At 30.9% G+C, this 13,527-nt stretch overlaps 3 protein-coding genes across 3 annotated transcripts; 1 reads left to right on the top strand and 2 right to left on the bottom strand.

The window, feature by feature from the left end:
• Positions 1-218: 218 nt before the first annotated feature.
• HELRODRAFT_63046 (hypothetical protein) lies at positions 219-1,462 on the bottom strand (the record flags this gene model as incomplete). The annotated part of the gene is made up of 4 exons (XM_009010812.1): positions 219-401; positions 590-796; positions 897-1,097; positions 1,178-1,462. 4 exons carry the CDS (start codon positions 1,460-1,462, stop codon positions 219-221), a joined length of 876 nt encoding a protein of 291 aa, XP_009009060.1.
• Positions 1,463-4,742: 3,280 nt separating this feature from the next.
• Positions 4,743-6,680, bottom strand: HELRODRAFT_158841 (hypothetical protein; the record flags this gene model as incomplete). The annotated part of the gene is made up of 4 exons (XM_009010811.1): positions 4,743-4,889; positions 5,275-5,387; positions 6,383-6,469; positions 6,584-6,680. 4 exons carry the CDS (start codon positions 6,678-6,680, stop codon positions 4,743-4,745), a joined length of 444 nt encoding a protein of 147 aa, XP_009009059.1.
• Positions 6,681-12,786: 6,106 nt separating this feature from the next.
• HELRODRAFT_62825 (hypothetical protein) lies at positions 12,787-12,942 on the top strand (the record flags this gene model as incomplete). Its single annotated transcript, XM_009010810.1, has 1 exon — positions 12,787-12,942. A coding segment is annotated over one exon (156 nt), but the record flags the coding sequence as incomplete, so codon positions are not given.
• Between the last annotated feature and the right edge of the window lie 585 nt (positions 12,943-13,527).

Raw genomic sequence — 13,527 nt, 5'->3', positions numbered from 1 at the left:
ATATAAGAATCAGCATGAAAACTAGGAAAAAGTCAACATTTGTTAGTCTTGAACTGTTTCCATGCAAATCTCAAATATTTTTATCATCAGCCATGGTATAACTAAAAACTTAAAAATAGTTTGCAAAATTTTTTAAAGTAAGAAGCATAACAGAAAAATTCATGTGTTTAAATAGACAATTGGCTTTGCTTTAAACATATTTTCAACCAAAAGTCAAATTATATTTTTTTCCATATTTGAATATGATTAAATGTTAATTGAAATTCTCTTTTTGTTTGTTTAATGAGCATTGGTTGATTAATTTCATCAACAAGGTGGAAATGCTTTTCTAGACATTTTTTTATTCCATCAAAACCTGTAAAACTGCCATCTAATGTTTTAAAGCCACCTATCCAGTTTTCCTGAAAAATAATTTATTCAATAAATAACGAATAAATAAAAAAAAATTTGATTCAGAAAAAACTAGGTGGTCAACTTAAGAATAAACAACTCTTAAAATTAACTCAATAGTCAACAAAACTTCGTTTTTGGGGAAAAAATTTCCTAAAGAACTGAACATTAATTAAATCATTCCAAATACATAACATACCCTTGGCGTATATTCTTTTGAGAAAGAATAAGACGTTGAAATGACCAGTATTCCTGTTGATGAAATAAGTTGAGGCAGTCTGTTTAAAAAATTTAAAGGCATTTTGAGTTTGCAGATAACATTGGAAGCAAGAACACAATCAAACTGTCCCAAGTTTAAAGGAAGGGCACAAGCATCCCCATGCTGAAAACCCACTTTTGTTCTATCCTGTCATGATTTGTATAAGAAGTCAAATAAACACTTGACTAGATGAAAAAATAAAAATGTATATTATATCTGTCTTTTTTATTGTGTAATCAACACTTACAATGCTTGGATCTACAGTCGCTTCTAAGTTGTCATACAATTCACCTTCAATTAAAGACAGATATGATAATGATCCTTTTTCTTTTAAAATATTACAAGTATCAATAAATAGATTACTGTGGTCAATGCCCAAAACATGATCATAGGCTTTGGCCAACTCAAAAGAACTTCTACCAACTGCACAACCAATGTTTAATGCATTCTTTGTTAAAAAGGTTTAGTTAGATGTTATTATAAAAAGAACTGAATGACAATTATTATTTTAATATTAATTTAATTTACTACATTAAATGTGTTCCCATGATGAATACACAAATCAGCACAACGTTTTGGAAAAGATATAAACTCTTCTCTGATTGAATTGACCCAAGGTCCAATAACATCTTTTGGTGATGCATAATGAAGCGTTAAATATTCGTGTAAATTGCGACTCGTTTCGCAAACATTTTCTTTTAATTTGCGCTTGAGTGACCACACTTTCCACGAAGAATACAAGGCAACGCCTGTTGTGGCAGCCAGTACACTGGCAGCAACAATTTTGTGATCAACATGAAAAATCCCGGGCATTTAATTTTATAACTTGTTTTAAAAATTTTTTCGGTGAGCTAGCAACGAACCAAGCAAGTGAGTGACCCACTTTCATGCCGTTTGCGAAACACCGGTATAAAATTAAATGGAAAGCCGCACAAAATTTTGTTAAAAAATCGTGTGAAAAATCTTTGTGTGTGTGGCATATATACAAAATAAAATATCCTCGTGTATGTGTGTGTCGCGCGCGCGTGTGTGTGTGCAGAGATATGATTTTCATATTAAACCTGTATAAAGCATTGGTTCGACCTGAGTTGGAGTACTGTGTTCAGCTTTGGAATCCAGATTTAAAAAAGGACTGACATATGCTTAAGAAAATTCAAAACGAGAACAATCAAGGAGTGTCGCAGTATGTCATATAAAGACAGAATAAAAGTTTGTGGTTTGACAACATTAGAAAATAGAAGAACAAGAAGAGATTGGATTCAGGCATCCAAAATCATTACTATGAAAAAGAATTAAGAATCAGTAAAATTTTTTGAGCTTAGGATAAACAGTAAAACAAGGGGGCATAAATATATAATCTTTAAAAAAAGTTCGGGATTGGTAGAACAAAAATTTGTACACTATAGAGTTGTCTATGAGTGGAAAAAACTGGAAAATAAAATAATATACGCAGAAACAACTAATAACTTCAAAGCAAACTTGGCAAAAATAGGATATTAAAAATCTCAAAATGATCCTGTCACAGACTCAGTTTTTTAGACCACTATAAAAATTTTTATGCTATGTTAAAAATTTGATTAAAAATATTAGGGCCGAAGACTTAATCCGGCACGGCCCGACTTTTAATACCCATATTATCTTTTTTAACATCTGCTTAGTTATTTACATTAGTTCAAAAATTATCCTTGAAGTTAAGTTTAATATTTCAGCCAATTTTATTATATTGATTTCATTTTTCCTGTTCATTTTTTTTTGTTAATGTTTAGGTATTTTGGTGGCCTTATAAGCTCGCTTCGAGTTAAAATAAAAATTGCGTTAAATTGAAATTGACCTTTATAATTTACATTCAATAGATATAACAAAAAAGTTGTTAATATTGCAAAAATATGTACAAAAAATTAAACTGATGTATCAAATGTTACCAAAAATTGTGCAGATTATTTATTAATTTTATAAAATAAATGACAAAAAATTTGAAAAAAATTAAAAAATTTTATTAGTCATTTAGAAAAAATAGCATTTATTCAAAAAAATTATACATAAAAAATGAGGGGAAAAGCACAATGGTATAGCACAAGCAAAATGACTATTTTATTTGGACATCTTCTGAGGAATTTGCAAACCTCGTTATCAACGTTTTATCGTTTCTTTGGCATAGTGATAATTTTCGATGGTGCACCGTTTATCATTTATATAAATAAGTGTTGGCTACTCTATTTTGACTGACAACAAATCAAGACTAGTTGGCACATTTGCAATAAATTTCCTGTTCAACATTCATGCATTGTTTATAACAGCGTCTAATAGAAAGATAAAATGTGACAATATTTTTGTTTTATATGAGGCTAAATTCCAAGATTAATGCTGACTAACATTTTTCTGTTTCGGTTTTTTTTGAGAAATTTTTATCATTACAACTTTTAACATAAGATGAAGGACAACGATTTTTACAAAAATTTATGACAAAACTAACGTTTAATGTTAATCAGTTTAGTTGAGATTTGAAAATGTTTTTGAAAATTTTATATAGAAATTCACTTACGCTTTATGAAGTCAGTTTAGCAGCTATTTAGCACATTCGACGATACAATGTGAATTTAAAATCGAAGTGCACATTTAAATAATAAATTATCAAAAAAAAAAATTTGAGAAAGGAATTAACGTAGACAAAAAAAACTATAAATGAAGTAAGATTTAATTTTAAAACTACTTTTCCATAAGTGTTCAAAATACAGGACGCCAACAGAGTATGGGTTAACCAATTGAGGTATCCAAACTACACATTAACGCCTTTTCCTCATTTTATTTTACGTCACATTTAACTATTTACTTAAATCATTTGACAACGTCGTTTTTCTAGCTGAGTCAATAATTTTGAACATTATTGCCCCACCCATGTACCAACACATTCGAATGTCATTTAATCATAATATGAACCATTTATATAAGTAAAAACAATTGAACCTAGCACACTTCTTAGGAGAAGCACTACATTTCCTCGCCCAATACATTGACATGCTATTATTCACTCTTGTTAAAAATTTTGTGGTAAAACTTGAACGTCTTGAACGCTCGTTACTACCAGCACCAATGTTATTACTTCAAAGATCTCTATATTTTCAACACCAGTGTTGTAAATTCTAACGATCGTCAAGTTATCGTTATTCCGCATGTTCAAGATTTCTGATAGATGAACACAACTGCTTCAAACGCAAACTTTGTTGAACGTTTATTTGAATGCCAAGAGTAATAACAACGCTAAACTAACCCAAGTAACTACATAAATCATAATTACAACTTCGCATCAAGTCTCTGTTTTGACTTCGCTACATAACTTCTTTATATACAAGGTATTCTTAAAATCTAAAGATTGCAAATATAGCAAAAATAACAAAGATGACGAATAATCAAGATAACAAATAATATAGCGCAATTTGACCATTGCAGCGGTTATAACAATGTTATACAGTTTAGATAAATATACACACAATTCAAACAATTGACCATTCAATTCACATTTTAAAATTAAAATATCATATCAAGCGTTATCTTAAAGCCGGTATGTACCACAACGATATTAATTAATTATTAGAGGCTTTATAAATAAGTAATTTTTCTAGTCTTTCATCGCCGCATCAAGCATTTAACGCCAATGTGTCTAAACAAAATATATAACACCTTTTATGAATAATCTTAGATTTTTTGATACAGTTGCATATAAAATAAGGAATTGATATTTTTGTTTTGTGAGTCTTTTCTTCTTTTTGCCATCATCACTCCTATCAAAACACCTTCAATGTTGCTTTGATTTGATATTTGAACTATATTTGTTGAAAGATTTACAAAAATGTATGTGTAACATTCTAAAACTCGTTGAAAGTATTTGTTGTGAAATAAAAAAAAATTTTATTTGTTAGTGTCTAATGAGCATAAATTTTAGAGGTCAATTTCAATTCAGGACAATTAAGTTTGCAAGCAGAAGACTCGAATTTAGGCGCTGTAGTAATATTCAATCATTTAATAAATAAATATAACTACGTAACAAAATATGAAAAAATTCAAATGAACACTAAAAAATCAAGTGGTTCATCATTTAAGAAATGAGCAGGTCAGGTGCGTAAGCAAAGCCATAATCAGACAATTCTATTATAAGATGAATGACTTGCTGTAGTAAGAACAGCGGATCACTTATAGGCTGTATCCGGTTTGAAGCTATGAATGTATGTATGCAATATGAGAGCTATATAACATTCATGCAATAAACATGTATATAATTAGTGTATACTATTATATGAAGAATGCGCCTGCAAATTCAATGACAGTGCATACGTATATCTACTTGTATCAATTCAAGTGTTTCATGCACGTTTGACATCTTATAAAACCAATAACTTTTTTTAAATTTTCATATTAAATTTGTTGTGTTCAAATATTTAAGAAAGTTTTATTAGAATGCTTATAATAAATATATTCTTCCTGACGTTATTTTTATATTTAGTTAGAAGCCGTTAGTAGTAATTTTTTGAAATAATATAACAACGATCATTTAATTTAATTTTTATTAACAATAAATAAACGATTTTTTTAAAAGAGGTACCTCCAACTATAGTAAACAGTACACTTACTGACGATATCTTTATCACGGCGTTAGACTGGGTATACGAAGCATCTGTTTGCGCCAGGGGAAGTGGAGTAAGTCCAGCAAACAAACCAACGTCGGTATTTATTTGTCGTTTATCTTTGATGTATTTTTCAAATATTAAGTAATGATGTTGTATTTCATAGTGGCATAGCTCATTGTATTTCAAAATTTTCATTTCAGATATTTAAAGCCGTTAAAGCGGATGACTTTTTAATGTTAAAACAGTCACAAACTGATTTATATAATTTAAAATTGCAAACAAAAAATTTTAAGAGGAAACCTATATTCTTGACTGTAGTTTGTCATTTTTTCTTCAGCTAGTGCCCATATCATTTCAGAAAATCAAAGTTGCTTATTTCTATCTTGACATTTTCTCTTCAGGAAGTGGTAATCTATTATTAACCTAAAATGCACGGGAACAAAATCGGATAAAAAATTTTCAAAATTTCACTCCGATTTCATGATCGAAAATTTTCCGACACCGTTCTCCGGGTTCCACGACTCGAAAAATATTTCAATTTTTCCATCATAACTTTACTTAAATATTACTACCAAATGAAAATTATTTTAAGGAACATTTAAAATCCGTCTCTATAATTGTTTTTCTCGGTAAAATTACGTTATAACTATGTTTTAAAATATACTGAAAAAAATTATGTGGTTTTGTTCACATTATTTGCATTTACTATGGGTATTAAAGACGATCGAATATCGCAACGTTATTTTAAGTGTATGGCTACACACTTCTAAAACAACACGATATTAAAAAAATTTTTAATTAAAAAAATTTTTTTTAGAATAAAAAGTAAAAAGTTTTAAAATTCTTTTTCGGATAAAAAATATCCGACTCCGGTTCCTCAAAAAGTTCCTATTCCAGCAAAATCTTCAACTCCAGCCAAAACCTCTGACTTCGACGAAAATTTCCGGCAAAAATTTTTGACTTCAGCAAAAATCTCCAACTCCGGCAAAAATCGCTGACTCCAACAAAAATCTTCCACTACAGCAAAAACCTCCGACAACCTCTAATGCTTTGCGTAAACTCCTGATACAAATTCCTTAATCGGTTTGAGTTTTTCTGGCAGTCTACTTACCGACCCAATCCGGACTGCTCGATTTATATTGCAAATCTTGTTTATCCAGATGATCCGGGTCGGCAACTAACAAACAAAGATTTGTTCCTGTTTCAAATTTCCAACAAAAAATAATTTTCCTACATTGTTTTATTGAGGTTTTATTATTTATGTTTGAAATGTCAATTCTTTCAACATTTGCTTGCGATTTTGATATCCAACTTTTTAGTCTTCGGCCACATTCACTAATCAGTACATGCAGTACAATCTCTAGCAAGTTTATGTGACATGCGCAAACGACTGATTTGAATTGGGGCATTGCGAAGGTGCTGTGTTATTTCAATTGTCAAATTTTAAACTGATCGCATTTGTTATTTTGTTACAACATAACAATGAGAAGCTTTTCGATATGAAATTTGGAGCTGCAGCCTCTCTACAACAAAATTTTTTCTTATTTAAATACATGTTTTTGTTTTAACGGCCTTGTTTTTTGCGCAATAGTCTGTTTTAAATTCTATAACATGTCAAGTGCTTTTGTTGTTTGCGCCGGCAGGCTGTCTCAATGTAGTGGCGTAGACAAACGGCGTCCGTCTTATGTGGCTGTTGATAAATTTGGCCCGCAGAATCATTCACTTGTTGATGTCGTCAACCAACAGAGCCCACGTTTTTTCGGAGTTCTCATATTTTGTATATTTTGATATTTTTTTAATTTTTGTTAAACTCTCTTATGTTACATCTGCGTTTGCTTTTCTGGTCCTTTTATCCGGAAATCTTTACCTCCTTCTCTAACTCTTTCTCCATCACGAAGTTCAGAACAGATCTATAATGAGTGTCGTTTCTTGTTCGATTATTAATTTTTATAACATCTTAAACACTAATACTCGACACACGTAAGTCGCCAATTAAAGTTTAATGATTGAAATCGAACGAGAAACGACTCACTCATTATTGTTAATATTATTATAATTGTAATTAAATATATTTTATCTAACAAAATAACAAACTTATGTATTATGTGTGTGTGTGTGTGTTATGAAAATTAAAATGTAAAATGTATGTGCCTTATTGATCCGTTCATTTACCTCGGTTTTCACTTACTCTATTTTATTATTTAGGTCATTTTTAATACCTAATATTTTGTTTTTGAAATGCTTCATTTCTTCCTATTGTTTGTTGATTTTGGCCGTTATTTTAGCGTTTTGTTGATTCATTTCAGTTTTCATTTTGGCGCTTTGTTGTTTTATTTTAGCTTTTTCGTTTTCGTCTGTTGTCCGTTGAGTGCTGCTTGAACAGGTGACTCGATCAGTCTCTATAGCTTCTCTCTTCAACATCTTCTCGTCTGTTCGGAATCTCGCTTCTAACACAAGTTGTTATAACCGACTTATTTCTGCTTATTTTTAGTTAAATTTAACTTGTTTTCATTGGCTAGCTATACCATTTTATTTTCATTTATGTTGTTATTTTCATGTAGGTACCTATATGTTTTTATTTTGTTTGGGTTGGGTGGCCGTACCAGCTCGTTTGAGCTTCTGTGTCTCCATGCTTTTTGAGGAATAAATTGAATTGAAATTGAAAAGTTGTATATAATTCTGTCGTCCGTCTTCTTCTTTACATATACTCCTCGTGTTCTGTCTCCTCCCTGTGTTGTCGGGTCCCCACTTATATGGTGACTTTTTTTTTACAACCGTTTTAATTAGCTCCGCCTCTTAATTAAAGTCTCAAGCTCTTCACTTAATTTCTAACTACTCGCCTTCACGTCTATAACAATACATTAAACTTCACCTATGGAATTGCCAGCCGCCAAAATGGTAGTGTCATCTGCATACATAATATACTTAACGGCCTTAGTCGATCTGCATATATCATTGATAAATATATTTAAAAAAAACAGGGCCCAGTACATTCATGCACGTATATTTCGCCATATTTGTTTCATATATATATATATATATATATATATATATATATATATATATATTTGACATTTTTTGTTACATCAAATCAAAACAAAGAAATGATATCAATGAAAAGAAATGATTTGGAAATAGAAAAGAAAATATGGTTTTTTTGTAATGATTACCAGTGACAATTGTAAAAATGAGAGCACATTTTAAATATTTTAGTGCATGTAAACTCACATTCATATTACAAATCCTAAAAAACTAAAAATGGAATAAAAATTATTAAGTAATCAACTCTTTTACATTTTTATCAGAATGTCGTTTGTAATTATTGAAACAGATATATATATATAGACCCACGTAAATAAAACATTCTTATTCACACATACACACACACACACACAAACACACACATATATATATATATATTATAATACTCGCTGTCGTAACCGATTTACGATGCGACGGGTTCAAATCTTCGATTGAATAAAATACTCCAAACAGTTATTAGTTATTAAACTTTATTTACAGAAGAAATCAACTAATCGTTTATTTCTAGCAAATTCAAATTAACACAACAATTAACTTTTAAATCGTTCAAAATCTATCGCTATGACAACGTCAACAAAACAAATCAAATATCGCTTTAAATAATTCACCGAATCGCTATTCACAAAATCACAGAGTCACAAATTTGCAAAATCACGAATTTCACTAATCACAAATTTCGCTAATCTTCTTGCGACGTGCGCTTATATACTCTTCGCAAGCGTCGTTTCTAGATTCTTCTAGATGATCCGATTCTAGCATATTCTAGAATGTTCTAGTGCGTTCGGTAGCACGGTTATAACAATATATTAACAATATTCTATAAATTCTACCAAACTACATTCTTTTTAACTTATAATTCTCGAGAGAGATGGAGCAGTCGCTGCTCGCGATCTTGTTCGATTGTTAGATTAAGTCGATTGGTCGCAAAACTTCGAGTAAATTTTGGTAATAGACCATAGTTTTGGTAATAGAATATTGTAAAAATTATGGTCTATTACCAACACACACACACACACACACACACACACACACACACACACACACATAAATATATATATATATATTAGGGTGGGTCGAATTTTTTTATCTTTCCTGTACATGAACAAAAAGTTGTTTTGGCATCAGTACAGTATGAAAATAATATTTAAAGATTTTTTATGAAACGTTTAGGGGTCCCAACTTTTGATTAAAGTCTTACCTTATTTGGTGTATTTTAACCATTTCCTTGGTACAATCTAAATACGTACCAACTATAAATCATTGGCAAATGGCTTAGCACCTAACTACAAGTGCTAAAAAAGAAATGGAGTAAATTTTATAACGTTATTTGCATGTGACGTCACTAACATTAACAACAAACCATGTGCTGGATTTTTTAGAAACAAGCAAAATATCTAATATATTATTTTGTAATTTTATTTTCTTCTTTGCAATAATAGATCTATAGTAAAATTCAAGTAGGCTAATATAGATGTATACTACAGTAGGCTATAGTCTAGACTGTAGATAAATCACTTCATTTAACTGGAGGAGAACTTAGGTAGACCATTACAGTGGTTGGTATGCCTTCCACACTGTAACGAGCTGCCATTTAGAAGGTTTTTGGTAGGCGTGGATTTTGCTCGAACTACAGGACCTTCCACATCGACAGGTACAATTAGCTCAGCTCTAGAATATGATCCAAATGAATTGCCTGTCGTTAATTATTTGCCAATTACTGGTAAGGTGACTGATTGTGATGAAGCTGTCAAGAAGTATCTTAGCACAGAACAACTGTAGTTTTTGAAAGCGTGTCTAGCAGTACAGCGTGGACGTCAGGCTTCTACAGATATTGATTTCCTCGAGAAGAGTTTACCTGGAAATACAAGTCATGCTCGATGGTTGACGAAAGCCAACAGGATTTTGCGTCTCTACATGTCTATAGAAGTGGCATCTGAACCTCTCAGAAGAGTAACGCATTTCATTTTGAACTTTTACGGACCCTCTTGGTTCAAAATTAAATCAAATTCTTCTTGCCGAAATGGTGCTAACAACTTCTTTTACTTAGTTCAGTTGTTTCGGGAACTTGATGCCTTAGATCAGGCTGTGGTTCGTCCTGTTCTCAAAAATAACTGCTACTTTGCGCATGCTGAAAACATTCTCTTAGCTGCAGTTAGTGATAGTGATATGGAAATTTGTCGTTTTTCAGTAGAACAAATAATAAGAGCAAGAGAGAAGCAGACTAATAGTAACATACCGGTTCGCGTCTTTGATAAGAAGGATATAACATTAAATCTGGCTGCGACATCGTTCATTAACATGATTGACTGGGACCAGAGTAATGTTACGTCTCCTCCGATGCTATCACACCTTTCAAATGATCAACTTACTATGCTACTGCCCGATGTTCCATGTCATTCACAGGCAGTAGAGAGAACAATTAAAGACGTTAGCGCTGCCAGCTGTAAAATTTATGGGAGAAAGTCCCGTCATGGCATGGTGTTACAGAGTAAGAAATCCAGATTTGAGATACCAAAAATAGACAGCAAGAAAGATTTTATTAACAGTTAGGTTAAACAACTTTGTATTGTTGCTGTTTAACATTGATTCGTTACAGTTTACATTCTTTTTAACTTGTAATACATTGCAATACATTACACTAACATTGGGTATTTATGTAGTCTTTCTAGTCAGAGTTGGGACCTGTAGACACTGTTCATAAAATAAAAAGTGAGGTTTTTTCAAACGAGTACATCAAAAAGCAACTTTTTAGACATGTACAGGATCTCCAACTTAATATTTTTTACATTTCGACTCACCTTAATATATATATATATATATATATATATATATATATATATATATATATATATATATATATTTTTTAATCCAAATTTTATTTGACAGAAAAAAAAAAATATATATATATATATATATATATGTTGGGAATAGACCATAATTTTTACATAAATTATATATATATATATATATATATATATATATATATATATATATGATTTTTTTCCAATCGGGCGCTGTATAAATGCAATGAATAATAATAACAATATATATATATATATATATATATAGTGTGTGTGGAAGAGCCTGTGAAAATATAAAATACATCAATGAATTCTATATAACTGTTTCAAATAAAATAAATCATACTTCTCTCTAAACTTGTGTTTATTATATTATCTATTCATCATTATCTATTTATTGTAAACAGATTTCAATGGAAGAAATATGATGAAGATCTAACTGCAATATCTTCTTCTGATGATGGAGTGACCGTATGCTCTAGTTACCAAAAACAACTTACAGAGGTCGACAATGGCCTCTACTATTGCATTGTATCAAACAACTTTGGAAAAGCATTAACGTCGGCTACAATGGTTATGTTACAAATAACTCCAAAGATAGAAGTTAAAATACCAATTAAAAAATCAGCAAATGAGTATCTGGAATTGAAATGCACCAATGCAATTATTACTCCGCCTTTAAACAGTACGAATATTGACTGGAGGTTTAACGATAAAATTATTGAGTACAAAAATACAGATGGATCAAATATTATTACTAATGAAGGTAATTGTTTGTTATATGAACAGACTTTTCTTCCAAAAATTTTCAATAATAAATTTAAAAAAATCGTTTTTTAAACTAAAATATATTGAAGAAATTATTTACAATATTCAAAATTTTGCACAACCTTGAAACTCGACCAAAGTGGTCCAATCAATTATATTCAATTAGCTGGTCCCGCCAACCAAACTTGATCATCTTTTTTAAAACGAAAATGTAAGTAAGGCACTGTTGGTTCATGATTGGGTCGAATATGTTTCAAAAATAATTTTCCCATTTAATCATTTGTAGCAATTTTGTGGATTTTATTTTTTCTGTCTCATCAGCCCGTGCACACACCATTCATTTTCATAGTCTCTCATTTTCACTCACAAATGTCATCATGTCTTACTGAAAACGAAATAAATATTTTCGGAATGTTAAAATGGAAATTTGAAAAATTGATTTTTATAATTTTATGAACCCTAATTTTTTCAAATGATATGACAAAATCGAAGCATATTTTTCTTTTCGTTCTGTTATTTGAGTACATTTTTGTGTAACATATTTTTATAACCGCCACAAATATATTTGCTAGAGGAGCTAGTGTCGCTACGAACGCACCGAGTTCGAGAAGGAAACAGAACCTCCAGACAGCGAGACATCTAGCACGTCCGGGAAGCGTCGACAAGACGGGTGTGATATAAAAACGTGCGAGGTGTTAAATAGTGATGTTGATCGGTAGTTAGTGTTGTCGAATGACGATTGTTGGTGTCGAAAGCGATATTTGGTATTTGACTGCGTTGTATTTTTATTGTATTTAAGATATACGTTGGTGAGTTGTTATTCGGAAAGCGGTCATATCTGAACGTTAATTTGTGATCGTTAATTTTTATCTAACATTGGTTAACTGATTATGTGTACGTAGTTCCGAATCTGCAAATTTCGCTACAAATTTTATTGACAAAAGCAGTTTCAATTGCAAGCTGTGAGCGATCATTCAGCAAAGTGAAACTTATTTTATTGTATCTGCGTGTATCAATGAAACAAGATCGTTTCAGTGATCTTGCCCTTCTCAGTATTTAAAAAGAAACATTAGAAATGGCAGATTTGAATAACATAATTGATCAGTTTGCGAAAATGAAATCTAGAAAAAAAATCTATTGTAAGCTACGTAAATTATCTTTGAAAGTCACTGAATCATTTGTTATAATTTGTATATTTATGTTTTGTCTTTAAATACAATGTTCCGTTAAAATTTGAATTGTTTTTGTTAACAGTGATTTTACAATGCTAATGTAATAAAAAATGGGATTAAACAAGGAGAGGGGCGCCAATTTTATAGTTTGTTCCCGGGCGCAAAAATACCCTGGCTACGCCTCTGATACAAGCAGCATCTTTGAAAAGGGTTGGGCTACAAATCAACTGATCACACATTGCATGGGATAGGTGGTCTTCCCATTCGAACTCCGTCACTGCAAAACTAGACCAGACACCTTCAACCATTACACCAACTGTTAGATTTAATATAAACTGAAGTTTGAATCTAACCATTCCTGATATTTTATATGAGAATGTCTATTTGTTATTTTTACCATGTTCTGTGATAAACTGCAAAAAACAAGCTATCTAATTGTGAATATTGATAGGACATTATCTGAATTGCGTATT

This window comes from Helobdella robusta (genome assembly GCF_000326865.2).
Source record: "Helobdella robusta unplaced genomic scaffold HELROscaffold_1, whole genome shotgun sequence".
NCBI classification, from domain to species: domain Eukaryota; kingdom Metazoa; phylum Annelida; class Clitellata; order Rhynchobdellida; family Glossiphoniidae; genus Helobdella; species Helobdella robusta.
The sequence above is the reverse complement of the archived record's forward strand: the minus strand, read 5'-3'. Positions and strand labels throughout refer to the sequence as shown.